Source organism: Paroedura picta, chromosome 2, assembly GCF_049243985.1.
Source record: "Paroedura picta isolate Pp20150507F chromosome 2, Ppicta_v3.0, whole genome shotgun sequence".
Taxonomy (NCBI): domain Eukaryota; kingdom Metazoa; phylum Chordata; class Lepidosauria; order Squamata; family Gekkonidae; genus Paroedura; species Paroedura picta.
Genome location: NC_135370.1, coordinates 11,131,368 through 11,146,486, shown reverse-complemented (window position 1 = coordinate 11,146,486; position 15,119 = coordinate 11,131,368). Strand labels below are relative to the sequence as shown.

The following is a 15,119-nucleotide window of genomic DNA, read 5'->3' as shown; positions in this document are numbered from 1 at the left end:
TCAGTCCCTCTGCTCCATCCTCTATATGGCAGCCTTTTAAATACTTGAAGATGGCTATCAGATCCCCTCTTAGTCATCTCCTCCTAAACAGACCAAGCTCCCTAAACCATTCTCCATATGTCTTGGTCTCCAAACCCCTCACCATCTTTGTTGCCCTCCTGTGGACATGCTCCAGTTTGTCTACATCCCTCTTCAACTGGGGTGCCCATAACTGAACACAGTCCTCCAAGTGAGGCCGAACCAGAGCAGAGTAAAGCGGTACCATCACCTCCTGTGATCTGGGCACAATACTCCATTTGATACAGCACAAAATCCCATTTGCCTTTTTCGTTACTGAGTCACACTGCTGACTCATGTTCAATGTATGGTCTACTAAGACTCCTAGATCCTTTTCGCACATGCTACTGCCAAGACAAGTCTCCCCCATCTTATATTGGTGTATTTGGTTTTTCCTACCTAAATGCAGAACTTTACATTTGTCCCTATTGAACTTCATTTTATTCAGTTTAGCCCACTTCTCGAGCCTATCAAGATCATCCTGTATTCTGTTGCTGTCTTCAGTTGTGTTTGCTACCCCTCCCAGTTTAGTATCGTCTGCAAATTTAATAAGTATCCCCTCTAATCCCTCATCCAAATCATTTATAGATATGTTGAACAACACAGGCCCCAGGACAGATCCTTGGGGTACTCCACTTGTCACTCTTCTCCAAGAAGATGAAGAACCATTAACAAGTACCCTCTGGGTACGATTTGTCAACCAGTTCTTGATCTACCTGGCAGAATTAGGATCCATACCGCATTTTACCAACTTGTCAACAAGAATTTCATGTGGAACCTTATCAAAAGCTTTACTGAAATCCAGATAACAACACCCCTGCACACTCACTGCCATTTCCACTAGCAAAACCAGTTCCCAAGAGAGCATTTTTAGATGCGCAAACCCACTCTGTTGGAGCCATCGCATGTGACAGCAAGTCAGATCAGGCATCTTTCACCTGGCCCCTATCACTCCTAAGGCAAACTTACTTATTCCGTTTTTTATTATTTAAACCAGGGGTAGTCAAAGTGCGGCCCTCCAGATGTCCATGGACTACAATTCCCATGAGCCCCTGCCAGCGTTTGCTGGCAGGGGCTCATGGGAATTGTAGTCCATGGACATCTGGAGGGCCGCACTTTGACTACCCCTGGTTTAAACGGTCTTAGATCAGAACCATGGTAAAACATGGAACATTAAAAACAGATAAAACAGAGATGAAAGGGAAACAAAACCATCCTCCGTGGGTCAGGATAACACAGAACAGGGTGACTTTAAGCCGTCGTGGTTAGCAGCCACTAGGAACAAGAGGTTGGGTTTTCCCCCTCAGTGTCTTCTTGAGGCAGGGTCTGATCAGATAAAGCAAACAGTCAAATTGAGAGTTGAGGACGTGGGGCTACAAGGTGGCCTTTCTATCCTCTGATAAATCCGGGCACATTTTAGCCCCTGCTGCCTGTCTTCCATCTTTAGAGTTATACAGTCACAGGAGAGTTTTTATGGTCGCTCAATGCTCTGGAAGGCTGGTATATTTTTTTTTAAGAAAACCTTTTTCAGAGAGATTTTGTCTGTGTGATGAAAGGCAATCAAACTGTCGAACATCCCTAAAGTCTACTTTGGCTCTTTGTTAGAGACAAGAACTCCCTGGCTGTCAAATTGCCCCATTCTGGGGAGGTTTTGATGTTTCCCCTCCCTCCTTTTAGGCAGCCGAGAAAGAAATTCTTATTTTTGTCATCGACGAAGGTCAGTTCATTGATCCTGCCTCCTGGGTCTTCCTGGATAACTTGCTGAGAGCCATTCCCATCTTTATCGTCATGTCTTTGTCTCCCTCTGAGTACAAGGGTCTCATCCTCTGCTCTACCGCCACTCGAATCCTGGGCAGTATGGCAAACACTTACGTTAAATTAAAGGAGCTAACCCCTGCCGTGATCGTTCAGAAGGCCTGCCAGGACCTCGGCGTGGTCAGCATCGCCAGAGAACTTGAGATGTAAGTAGGTCAGTGGAAGTCCCTGGCTCCACTGGTGAGAGAAGAAAACTAGGAAGGGGGAGGGGAGGCCTGGGTTGATTATGCACTCCCCTTTTGCTTTCCATTATCCAAGTCATCAATCTGCTTCTGCTTTTAAATGGGTCCCTGTCCCATTGATGCATGTGCTCTGCTCATGCCATTTTCTTTTGGGCTTCCTGGAGAATATATGTCTGCACGAAAACAGGAAAAGAATGAACAAACTTCAGAAACCAGAAAAGACATTTTGGGGGGAGGCGTCCTTCCTCCTGCTTACCCAACACTGATTGATGGGCGGTGGGCAGCAAGGGGCCACCTGTCCCCCAACTGGGGGACCAAGGACAGGGTAGGGGCAAAAAACAGCAAAACGTTTCTGCATTTTGAAAAATTGCACCCAGAGATTTGTATACCAACCCCATCTAATCAACTCGGGGGGGAGGGGGGTGGTGGTTAACAGCATTTCCACTCTCACCTCTATTGTTCAGTCTGATTTTGGAAGTGTTGGTGGTTAAAATAAGACAACAATCTGCCTGCTTTAAAGCTTGATGCTGAAGAAGAGTATAAAATCAGGGGTGGTTAATATTATTAAGCCATACCTACTAAAATCATGGCGGTGAATAAGAATCGTCCATTAAAAACGGCCTTCTAATATTAATTCCCTGTGTGTCCCCCCCCCCCCCCGAGTTTGTTGGTGGTTCTTCCAAGTAGGGAGGCCAGTATTTCTTGATGTCATTGCCTGACCTCTACCGTAGGACTGGTGGAACAGCTCAGTTTTGCAGGCTTTCTGGAACTGTTTACGGTCCCGCAGGGCCCTGATTTCCTCAGGCAGAGCATTCCACCACACCAAGGCCAGGGCTGAGAAGGCCCTGGTCAAAGCCAGTTTTTTCTCCCTGGGGCCAGGATCCCTGAGCAGATTAAAACTGCCTGGTCTTAATGCTCTTTGGCAGGGGTAGTCAACCTGCGGTCCTCCAGATGTTCATGGACTACAATTCCCATGAGCCCCTGCCAGCGGTTGCTGGCAGGGGCTCATGGGAATTGTAGTCCATGAACATCTGGAGGACCGCAGGTGGACTACCCCTGCTCTTTAGGATGAAAAGGGAGAAGGCAGTCCCCGAGATTCAGAGGTCTCAAACTGCTCTTGGAGCCTTGAACGTCAAAGCCAAAAGCTTGGATTAGATCCAGTCTCCAGTCTGGATCCAGTCCAGCTGGGAGAGCAGCTTCTTTAGTACTTCTTGACAGTAGCACCTACCTTTAACATGCGTTTGGTAAAAACGGCTCCCCAAAAAAAAGGTGCTGGAACTGTCACGCCCAGGCTGCCTCCTTGTAGTTCTTTAGTAACATACTCTTGGGTATGGGTAACAAGGGGCAGCGGGAAGACATTGTGAATGGATTTCATGGAATGCTGCAGCCTCCTACACAGTGGCCCATGGACAATTCAGAAACCCCTCTCTTTCCAGAACAATTGAGAATTCCTCATGCCCGGGTTCTACTTCGAAAAGGAGTTCAAATAGTGAAGAATTCAGATGCAAATATTGCTCATTCAATGGGCACTTTTGCTTTCCACCATAGTTTTAGGGCCCAGAGAAGAGCTGATGTAATCCCATGAGTTAGGCCTCAGTTCCCCAGAATGGGCGTTCATACAAGGATATGATTTAGACTGGGACTGTGGCATAGAATCGTAGGATCTTGGAAGGGGCCTGCTCAGGCAGGAAAAGCCTAAAGCCTCCAGGATTAGTATCTGTCCAGCTGCTGCTTGAAGATGGCCAGTGAGGGGGAGCTCCCCACCTCCTTAGGCAGCCCATTCCACTGCTGATCTACTCAGACTTTGAAAAAATTTCCCAGATATCTAACCGATATTGTTCTCCATGTAGTTTAAACCTATTATTGTGGGTCCTATCCTCTGCTGCCAGCAGGATCTGTTCCCTGCCCTCCTCTACGTGACAACCTTTCTAATAGTTCAAGAGAGCCATCATGCCCCCTCTCAACCTCTGCTTCTCCAGGCTGAACATGCCAAGTCTGTCAGCCATTCCTCATAGGGCTTGGTCCCTAGAGTAGGGAGGCTTCCTCTGCATTATTTGTGTGATCCAAACAGTGCAGGGGGGCATGGTTTGCCCCCTTTGGAGGATGGTGTATTCGGTGTTCAGCGCACATGCAACCCTTCAATGGGGCAAAAAATTGCCCTAGTGGGAAAACGTCATGTCTAGATTGTCCCTTCCTTTGTATTCCCACTTCAACCAGCGTTTGAACATTGTTCTAGGTTCTTAATACAAAGAAGCCATGGGAACCCTTTTTACTGTGAAGAACTCCTCCGGAACCTCCACACAAAGAACGTCCTCGAATTCTATATTCTGGATGAAAATGAGGAAAATGAGGATGAGTGGGAGAACCTTTTCAGTAAGCTGCTAGGCTTTAGCAAGCCACGCAAGTCAATATTTTTGGAATTACATGCTCTAGAGCAGGGAGACTCACTCTGTGACTTGGGGGGGGGGCATACTTGCAAATGCTATCAGCCAGAAGACCCACGTGACTACTGTTGGCCCTTGGCACAACACTAAATGCTTACCTACAGTGATCTAAGTCAGGGAGCCCCAAACATGGTGCCCATGTCTACCTTTCTTGGCACCACCCAGGAAAAGGGGGACACTTGCCTACCAGGATTTCCGATTGGCCACTGAGGATCTTATCAGCTATGCAGATTAAAATAATTTTGTTTCTATAACAGCAGTTTCTTTTAGTCTTTCCCACTACTCTTTCTCAGTGTATTTTTCTTCTCTGTGAATTTGGGCTTCCTCTGTGTGTGTGGCTTTTGGATTTGGCTTGGTCTTGAGACCCTCCAAGAAAATGAAGCTGCAGAGTAAGAAAGCATTTGAAATTATGAACTTATTAGTTATCTTTGCAGATGAGGCACAGATCCAGGTTCACAGCGCTGTGAAGATTGAAAGAGAGTAATCTTTACTGGGAAAGATTATTTACAAAATCTATCATATTAATCTGCTTCAATCTCCTTATGGAAGCAGAGTACAAAAAGCTTAGAGAGAAGTTACGAATGAAATACATTGCAAGCCTCTTGTGGCTAGCTGTAGGTGGACTACATGCCACACATCAGCAAATTGAGAGAGCTAAGCCTAATGGCTGCATGCTTGGTTCTGAGCACACACTGAACTACACTTCCTGAAGAAAGTGGGCAGGAGCCCACCTTAAACAAAGGAATCCCTAGTCATGTGCTTTGGATTTTTCCAGTGCACCTTCAGAGTGACCATTAGGGTAGTGATTCTTTGCCGGTGAGATCTGCCTGCCAACCACCAACTTGACCTTCTTTTACCTCACTACATCTTCCTTTTTTCCTCCTTTGTGAAGCCACCACCGTGATCAAGCCACAAGAGTCCGAAGTCCTTGACACTGAACAGACGCCATCCTACATTTGCACCATCACGCAAAATGTGAAGCTCCACAACATAATGCTTCCTCCGACTCTAAAAGGTGAGGCACACCTGCCTTTCTGAGGTAACAAGGGATGCCCAAACACTCACTGGTTTGGCTCACATCCTGCCTATCAGTCTCCAACAGGGAGCTACCTCCCTGGGCACCTGGTTCAGCTGTCTATAAGGGCCAAGGAACCCTGTTTGTTGGGCCACCCCTCACAATAGCACAGTGTCATCTGCCATATCAGTCTTTGGGTTTGTACTCCTGGGCTGCACCTCTCTTTACCCTGGGCATCTGGTTTTTCTCTAGCCTTCTGAAGCGCAAAGCATTCATTTGCTGCTAGGGATGTGCGACTCGGCCGCCAAAGCGCTTTATTGACTTTCCTCAATAAAGATTAACTTCAGTATCTTTCCAATGCCTGGGACTCCTCTCTGTGGGTTCTGAGGGGAACTGTGGATCACACTCCTTGGGTCGTGACACAGAGCACCGTGCAGCCTGGATTCTTCCCGCCCTCTCATGGTTCTCCTCCCACTCCCTGGTCATAAATGTAGGGAACTTTTAGGACAACAGTGAGCCAGACGAAAAGAAAAGGATACACATGCAACTCAAATCGATATGCTCATCTTCTCACCCTGGGGTTGGCCAGATCTCCACATTGGTTCCTGGAGAAAGACAGCCTGTTGCTTTGTAGTCCCAGAAGAAAGTTTTGTAATCCGAAGAGAGTCAATGTGAAGAAAATCTTGTGGTGGGATAGAGAGAAAGTCCTAGGGGAATAACTGGTGTCCAGCAGGAACAGGAGGCGTGGGAGGTAATTGATGCACCAACTGCGTCAGGTAAACCAGGTAGAATCTTCCAACTTGCTTCATATCTACAGGACCACCTCTCTGAATACAAGCCCCAGAGAGCACTGCGATCCACCCCCACCCCCTCCCCGAGTCCAGCCTAGAAGAGAGGTGCATCTGAATGAATAAGGCGTGAAAGCATGGAGGCCATCTACCCTTCTAAAGATGTTACTTCTGTGTACTAAATGGTTCCTGTAAATTGGTTTGTTGACTAACAGCAGTGCTTCCTAATCTGGAGAGCCAGGATTGATTCCCCACTCCTCCACAAGCAGCCAGCTGAGTGACCGAGGGCTCTTTACAGTCCTGATAACGTTGTTCTCACAGAGCAGTCTTGTCAAAGGTCTCTTAGCCTCACCTACCTCACAGGGTGTCTGTAGGGAAGGGAACGCGATTGGAAGCCACTCTGAGACTTCTTCGGGTCATGAAAACTAGCTCTTCTTCTAAAAGGTGGCTGGTCCAGTTGCACAGTGAATTTATCCCTTCCTTTGGCAAGTTCTGATGCATCCATAGCCAGTATGCAAGTGTCTTTCTTTTCTCAGCTGGGACTGACACCATCTATAGAACCTGCCTGCCCTGCGTGCCCCACGTGGCATTTTAAAAGTCCACCTATTTGACACACTACGGCCTGAACTCTGATATGTTCTAAATCACCCCAGCTTCTTTTCTGTCTGCTTCCTTCGGGTAGGAGTTGCTCTGTCTAAGATAGACAACATGAACCCTTCGGAGCAGATGGTGGTGAAGTGCGCCGCCATCATCGGAGTGACTTTCAGCACACATCTGCTGCTCCACATCCTCCCCAGATGGTCAAAGATGAAGATGAACCAGACTCTGGCAGCCTTGGTGGAAACACATGTCTTTGAGTGTTTTACTGAAGGCAAAACACGGCTTACGATCCAAACCATGGATGTGTTCACCTATGAGCTTGGCAACTTCCCCAAGACCTTGGTAACAAGTGGACGAGGTTCAGGTTAGGAGCATTCTTTTGGTTTTCTATAGGTCCATTTCTTGTTAAATGGGGGGACGAAATGGCATGTGGGGGAAGAACCATGTACACCGCCCTGATTTGCTTGGAGGAAGGGTGGGACAAAGCAAATGCAAAGAAAAGAGAGAGATCAGTGATGGCTGCTTTAGGCACTGAGCCGAGGGTTGGACTAGATGGCCTCTATGGCTCCTTCCAAATTTGTTATACAAGGTGATGATTAATGTGTCTCTAATGCAGCCTTCCTCGACTTTTTTACCATTGAGAAACCACTGAAATATTCTTCAGGCTTCAAGAAACCCCAGAAGTGGCGTGACCAGACAGAACATGGTTAGGAAGCATAGCTGTCTCCACGCCCACCCAGGGCTCCTCTCCCTTTCACAATTTCCAGGCTCCTCATTGGCCATTTTGGGAGGAGTGGTTGGGTTCAAACGAACATATATGGTCTTATCATCCCAAAAACGTTTAACAATTTTTTAAAAAACATTAAAAATTAATTCACTCCCTCCCATCCAGGAAACCCTTCCAGGGCTGTCAGGAAACCCCAGGGTTTCAGGAAACCCCAGTTGAGAAAGCCTGCTCTAATGAGTTGTAGCACACAGACAGAATGATGCTTCCCACCATCTCCCAGTGAGCCTGCAGCGCTGCTTTTGCTAGGGCTAAGGAACAGGTCACATTCTTGGAATCTACCCAAGGAAGAGTGACTTTGGCTTGCCACTATCTTTTATAAGGAGTAACCATCTACCGGTTTAGCTTTTTATTTTTCACGCGTGAATACTTTTTCCCCCCACTTCTAGTCACAGTGGCCACTTTGCAGGAGGGACGTGGTCCTTTCCCAAAGCAACCACGAGGTCAAACAATCCACTTGTCTTCCAGATCTCGGATCAGCCATTGCCAAGAGACTCACGCAAGAGGAGGCAGTGATGCACTGCAAATATATGGGGTTCTGCACCCCGCTGTTGCAGGAAGCCGCCTACGAGCTCTGGCTCAAGAGCCAGAAAACCAAGCTGCACCTCAAGTGCGTCCAGTACCTGGAGAGCGACGCGCATCGATGCAAGTGCTGTGGGAAAGGGGATTTTGTGGCCTTCCATCACTACACAATAGATAGCACACAGTGGAAAGTCGAGGGTATCATCGAGCCGGATAGGGATGTTATGAGTGAGGCTGCCTCAGCCATTGTTTCCCAAACCCTGTTATCTCTGAATCTGTCACAACAAGAAGGTAAAGATGAATCTTTCGCCGACGCATGCCTTGGGGGGATGTGGTGGTGTCCTAAGGGGGGTTGAGTCAGACTATAGGGGCAGGGGGCTGGGAACCCCCCAGAAATGGATAGGGAAGAGAGAGACTTGGTCTTGCCACTGTGTTTTATAAGGTGTAACCATCTAAACAGTTTTGCTTCATTTATTTTGCTCTATTTTTGTTTATTTATTTAGACGTTTTTCTTCCACTTAGCTTACAACATGTCATCACAATAAAAGAGTTAAGGCATTCAAATTATTAAAACCAGCTTACATTAAAAACCCAGGAGCTTCCTACCTTCTCTCCAGTGGGAGGAGGGGGGGTTAAAGTGCTGTGATGTTACCCATGTGGCATATGGATGCTCTTGTCTGCGTAGGGAGGCCAGTTGTTGGGGATGTCCTGTGGGCCTCCACCATAGGCCTGGCCGAACAGCTCTGTCTTGCAGGCCCAACGGAACTGTTTTAAGCCCCACGGGGCCCTGATCTTATGCAGAAAAGCGTTCCAACAGGCTGGTGCCAGGGCAGAGAAGGCCCTGGCTCTGGTTGAGACCAGTTTGATTTCTCTTGAGCAGATTTTGTGAGTACAAATGTTTATTTCTCTGGGGGGCATAAGGAAGAAGGCAGTCCTACAGGTACGAAGGTCCCAGACCATTACTCATAACGTTTATTGCTTGGTGAGAAAGAAATTCTTGTTTCGTCAGGTGCTGATTTATTAATATAAATCAATAGTGAAAGAAAGAGTATCTAGGACTCTTTTTGGTTTGGGAACTCTTTTCCTTGTATGGAAATCTGAATGGTTCCGATTAGGGTTGGGCACTTCGGCGCCCGAAGCAGCCGGTCTCTCCTGGCACAGCCAGTGCCACTTTGGGTGCCGAAGCACCCAACTCTAGTTCCGATTGTCCCCCAGAGCTATTAGTCCAACTTCTAAAGTTGTTGGAACCCATCTTTGAGGCCAAGACAACCTTTGGGCCAGCCAAAATCCAGTAGTATGAAAACGACAATAAAATAGATATCCCGATTCATAACAACCCTTTCTTCGATAGATCATTTTGTTTCTTATACAGACTATAAATCAAAACGTTGGTACTGAGAAGCAGTAGAGAGAAGGTAGGTTATTGGTCTAGCAGAAATTTGATCAGAAAGCTCTCTGATTGGCTTAAAAACATGGGGTTAAGGCCCCTGTATGATCTGGAGAAAGCAGCCTAATCACATGACCCCCCCCCCCCCCGCTTTCCAAGCTCATTTCCCACCTCCAGAAAACAGAAAAGGGGTTGAGTTTTGCCTGCCTGTTCCCCAAAAGACCATGGACACTTTAAAGAAGATTTTATTCTACCCTTGACAATGTAGCTTTGTGGACCACATCATTTAAAAAAAAGACTTGGAGTAGGAAATGGAGGGGGGAGGGCGGGTGTGAGGGTGGGACAACACTGCAGAGACTATTGTGTGTTTTCCCCTCCATATGGTTGCTCACTGGTTGCTCACCAATGGGACGCACGATTTACGGTGGTGAATCCAGTTTGGGCGATTTCCCTCATTGTGAGTTAAAAATGGCCAAAACTTGACCCAACTCCTGCACACAGCTGGGATGCAGGCGATGTCACGTGGAGGGGGCGCTAAAAGCAGGCAACCTTTGAATGCTGTCCAGGGATAGATTCCTCATGCGGAAATGAACTTCGATTTGGGTTTATTCATGCCTTGGGACCTAGTTATGAAACAGCGGAACAAGAAGGGGTCTCTCTGTTTTGCAGGGTCTGAGAATAAGGATGCCGTTGCTAAGCTTGACACCCTGTCTGAGCAAAAGTCGAGTAAAGGTAAAGTATCCTTCTTGATAGGATAACGGATTGGACTGCCAACAGAAAAAAAGAGCACGTGTTTAGAATAAGCTTTGACCAACTAGCCAGACTGTATTTGGAATAGGGTCGTGCGTTTCCTCTCCTCTCTGTGCCATGCCGCTGGCCTCCTATGCGCCGCTTCGAGCTTCGGTTATCGCCAAGGCGGCCAAACCACACACCCTAATTTGGAACTCCAGATGTGGAGTTGATTGGTCAAAAACCCTGGGGTAGTAGTGGTAGGGGGTGACTTACATCAAGGCTGCAATGATGGAAAGGAGGTTCCAAGCTGGAAATGCACCCCCCTTTTTTTTTCCTTCTCAAAACTAAAAGTAGTTAGAGGGGAAGTAATTTCCAGCTGGAGGAATCCTCTAGAGCAGTGGTCTGCAACCTTTTAAAGGCTGCAGACCGGTGGTGGGGGGAGGGTGATCCGGCGGCCGTGCATGAGCAAACGCGCATGCATGGCAGGTCAGCGCGCGCGTGTTTGCGCCATGCACTGCTGCAAATGTGCATGCGTGGCAATTTCGTGCATGTGTGGATGCACGGCATCCGTGCACACATGTTTGCGCCGTGTGCATGCGCAAACGTGCATGCACAGACATGCCGCATGTGCGCGCACGCGAGAAGCTTCCACACATGCACGTTTGAGGCCACCTGCCGCGCATGCGCATTTGCACCGGCTGCCATGCTTCCTTCTCCCCCCCACCTCCCGCAGAAAGAAGCTTGACGGGCCACAACCTAATCGGCCGCTTTGGTGGCCGATTTGCTTGCAGCCTGGAAAGTTTCTCACTGCGGGGCGGGGGGGCGGGGGGGCGGGGAGAGGGAATTGCGGCCCAATGCTGGGGCCTCCGGGGCCCGGTACCGGGCCGCAGCCCGGTGGTTGGGGACCACTGCTGTAGAGAAGTAGATTTCTCTTTCTACAGTGCAGTAGTCCTGGCAGTGGTGTAGGAAAGTGCGGATCTGGTCACTTCCTCTTTTGCAAGCAGAAATATCATGAAGAAGAAAAAGAGCTGTGGGGGTGTGTGTGTGGATCCCGCTTTTTATTACCCAAAGGAGTCTCAAAACGGCTTACAATCTCCTTCCCTTCCTCTCCCTCACCACAGACAACCCGTGAGGTAGATGAGACTAAGAGAGCTCTGAGAGAACTGTGATTGCCCCAAGGTGACCTGGCTGGTTGCCTGTGGAAGAAGAATGGGGAATCAAATCCATTTCTTCAGATCAGAGGCCTCCACCCTTAACCACTACACCATAGACTTGAATAGTGACGTACACCCTCGCTACATCAAATTCAGTATTGCCTACTCAGCTCTCCAGGGTCTGGGGCAGGGGTCTTTCTCATCAGCTCCTGCCAAATCCATTAACTGGAGATGTCAGGGTTTGAACCTGGGACCTTCTGCAGGCCAGCAGATACTCTGTCACTGAGCTAAAGGCACATTTGCTCCTCATTCTATCAAAAGAGCTGTGAGGTTGCATACAGGCTCTCTTGTTAGTTTTATTAATGCTTCTAATGCTGCATTTCTGAGTAATTGTACTTCTAAGGGAGACATTCTCTTGAATTCTGTTTCCTTTCTAGCGGAGTCATCCTTTGACTTTCTCTACAAACGATATACATCTCTCTGCCCTGTTGAAATGGACTCAAGTATTGGTAGGTAACAAAATTCGTTTTATCCATCTTTCAGAGGACATGTAATGAAAACCGTCTTAAAACCGTCATTTTTTAATGATGATGATTGCTCGTTGTTTCACTTCATTCATTATTGTTAATCTAAGTCAGGGGAAGTCAAACTGCTGCCCTCCAGATGTCCGTGGACTACAATTCCCATGAGCCCCTGCCAGCAAATGCTGGCAGGGGCTCATGGGAATTGTAGTCCACGGACATCTGGTGGGCCACAGTTTGACTACCCCTGAAAGTTATCTGTATTGTTTCTGTTCTGTTTTATGTGAACCACCCTGAGCCTTCGGGGAGGGCGGTATACAAATATAATAAATAAATAAAAAATAAATCACACTGACAATATTTTGCTAACGTGCATTTCTTCTTTAGTGTCAAGTAATTTTGAGAATGCTGCATTAACAAAGCGCTTGGTTAGAAGAGGTAAGCTAATTTTCTTAAATTGTGACTGGGAAATTTGAAATTGTGATTTAAAAAGTAAAAGTGGCCCATTGGCCGCATGCCATCATTCAGAGATAAGAATCGCTCTCCGGTGGGGATGGGCACGAACCAGAAAAATACAGTTTGGGTTGTGGCATTAAAAAAAATTTCAATTTATTCTCTGTGAGTAACATGACCCATTCAAATGGAGTTGATAGAAAATGTCCATTTATCAAGCGTACATCTCCTTAGAATCCTAGAATCATAGAGTTGGAAGGGGCCATACAGGCCATCTAGTCCAACCCCCTGCTCAATGCAGGATCAGCCCTAAGCATCCTAAAGCATCCAAGAAAAGTGTGTATCCAACCTTTGCTTGAAGACTGCCAGTTAGGGGAAGCTCGCCACCTCCTTAGGCAGCCTATTCCACTGCTGAACTATGACTGTGCTGAACTACTCCACTGCTGAACTACTCCTTCTCCAAAGCTGCTAAAAAGTTCGGGTGTGTCAGTAGCTTCTGACATGCATTGATGGACATCTTCCATCAGTTTCATTTTAATTAATCTTGCTATTCATAGATAATAAAGTGGGGGGGGAGACTATCTCACTGGCTGCTATCAGCATACTCTACTGTGTTCAGGATTAGACCTCTGAGGAAGACCCATTTGGGGGGTCGAATTGCACTAGATTCAGCATAGTATGGTACATATTTGGGGCATTGGAGCTCAGATTTTGTCAAAATTTGATACAAAATAGGAAATTGGGGAAAGAGAATTGAAACATTTCCCAGTTCTTTTGTGCCAGTTTGTTGCTGTTTGTAGACCTGAAGAATTGCTGTCCTGGTACCATTTTGGTCTACATTCTAGGAATAACGGGATAGATTTAGCAGGATCACAAGAGGCCCGCCGAAATGGCACAGAACAAGAGCATTGCTCACAGGTTTTACTCCTTAAGGATGTCATGATATAACCATTTTTGACTGGCGTTGTGATCCCCTCTCCTCTTGCTTCAAGGAAGATGGCCAGCTCTCTGTGAAAAGGAGCCATACTCATGACCCAAATATCTAAGCCTCAAACTAATGATGAACCAAAACAGAATATGTGTGTTTCACATTAACTGTTCCCATTCCAGGAAAAGAACTCTCTGCTTTGCCAATTTGGGGGGGAAGGAGAGGGGAAACATGCAAGCAAGAGGACAGAATATTCCTTGGGCAATTATATACCACCCCATCTTTGCTGCTCCCTTCCTTGGTATCTTTCAAAATCTCTCTGAAGACCAGATTGGTTACTTATATTCAGTGCAATTTAAATAACAATAGTCCTGATAGATTGCCCTTGACTTTTTCCTCAAGAAGTTTGGCAAATAACATGCTCTAGCCCAGCCAGGCAGGTATTCATATGGAGGGTTAAATCTCCTTGCTCCAAATACCCTAAAGATGCAGGGGGAAAGGTGCCCCACATCAGTGGCTTGGCCATGAAGTCCAATCCGAGGAGTCTTGGTGCTCTACAGCTTCCATTTGATACTTCAGCAGGGAGCCAGTCAAAACAAATGCTTAGTGGGTTGTTGTGTATTTATATCTATGACCCTTATTAGCTTACTTTCTCGTGGAAAGGTGCTCTAGAACAATGCACTTACATTCTTTCTTTCTTTTCCACTTAGAGATGGTCATGATGTATCAGGCACCATTGACCCTACAAGATTCCTTTAGGTTTGGCAAGAACTTTCCTCTTCTTGAATATTCGGTTATGATTTGGGGTACAATACTCTAATAAGGCTCTTAAGGGATAACATGCTCCTGTTACCCAGAGTGCAGGGGATAGACACATGTAGGCATCCCCATAGGAATGTTTCCCAGAAATGGGTTCTTGGAGAAGCTTTGGGCTGGCTCGGTGGGTGGTGTGAAGGGCGCCAAAGAGAAACTTGGTCTAGGAGGCTTCTGAGGGCTTCTGGGCCAGCCCTGTCCATGTACATCTTTTATGTTCACACTAGCAATAAAGCTCATTGTGTGAACAAATACAACGGGCTGTAGATAGCTTGTTAAAATGTGATGCCCCTTTGCCCTCCCTGCCCCTTTGAAGTGACTTTGTGTATTCTATCAATATTTCTCCCCTCCGTTCCTGGAAGAAGCTCCCATGCAAATCAATGGCTGATCTCCATTGAGGCTGGGCACGATGAGTACTGGGGAATTTCAGACTCCCCCACCCCGGTTCATGTGTACTAGACCTACCTAGAACCATGATTCGAACTTCCCTGTTGTATTCTACATCCCTAGCCACTCCAGCCCACTGCATGGGAGGCTGAGGCTGAGGAGGTGCTTTAGTTGTGCCGCCATCTTCTTCTATCATATTTTATTGTTCGACTGTATTTTATTTTATGGGTTAAGATTTGGGGGTTTTATTGTCATAAGATTATTTTTATGTAAACATGTTTTTATACATATGCTGTGAACCGCCACGAGCCAGCTCACAGAGAGTGGCGGTACAGAAATCAAATTATAAAAATACAGTATAAAAATAAAGAATATAAAAGGATCAGACCAATGGCCCAACCAGTCCGACCCCATGTGTCACATAGTAGCCAAACTCCCGAGGGGGCCAGAATTCCAGAAGCCCTCCCTCTGTTGCCCCCAGGCACCAAGAATAAAGTGTTCCATGTTGGGGTGAGGGGTGGAGCCTAAACCGGGAGG

The 15,119-nt window shown here is 47.0% G+C and overlaps 1 protein-coding gene across 2 annotated transcripts in view; it reads left to right on the top strand.

The window, feature by feature from the left end:
- Positions 1-15,119, top strand: part of LOC143829070 (adenylate cyclase type 10-like) — a 72,580-nt gene that overhangs the window by 33,867 nt on the left and 23,594 nt on the right. For both annotated transcript variants that reach the window (XM_077319370.1, XM_077319369.1), the window contains 9 exons: positions 1,735-2,018; positions 4,291-4,427; positions 5,391-5,513; positions 6,984-7,265; positions 8,154-8,498; positions 10,264-10,326; positions 11,918-11,989; positions 12,389-12,439; positions 14,093-14,141. In XM_077319370.1, the coding sequence (XP_077175485.1) occupies positions 1,735-2,018; positions 4,291-4,427; positions 5,391-5,513; positions 6,984-7,265; positions 8,154-8,498; positions 10,264-10,326; positions 11,918-11,989; positions 12,389-12,439; positions 14,093-14,141 (1,406 nt within the window). The remainder of the gene's footprint in view (positions 1-1,734; positions 2,019-4,290; positions 4,428-5,390; positions 5,514-6,983; positions 7,266-8,153; positions 8,499-10,263; positions 10,327-11,917; positions 11,990-12,388; positions 12,440-14,092; positions 14,142-15,119) is intronic.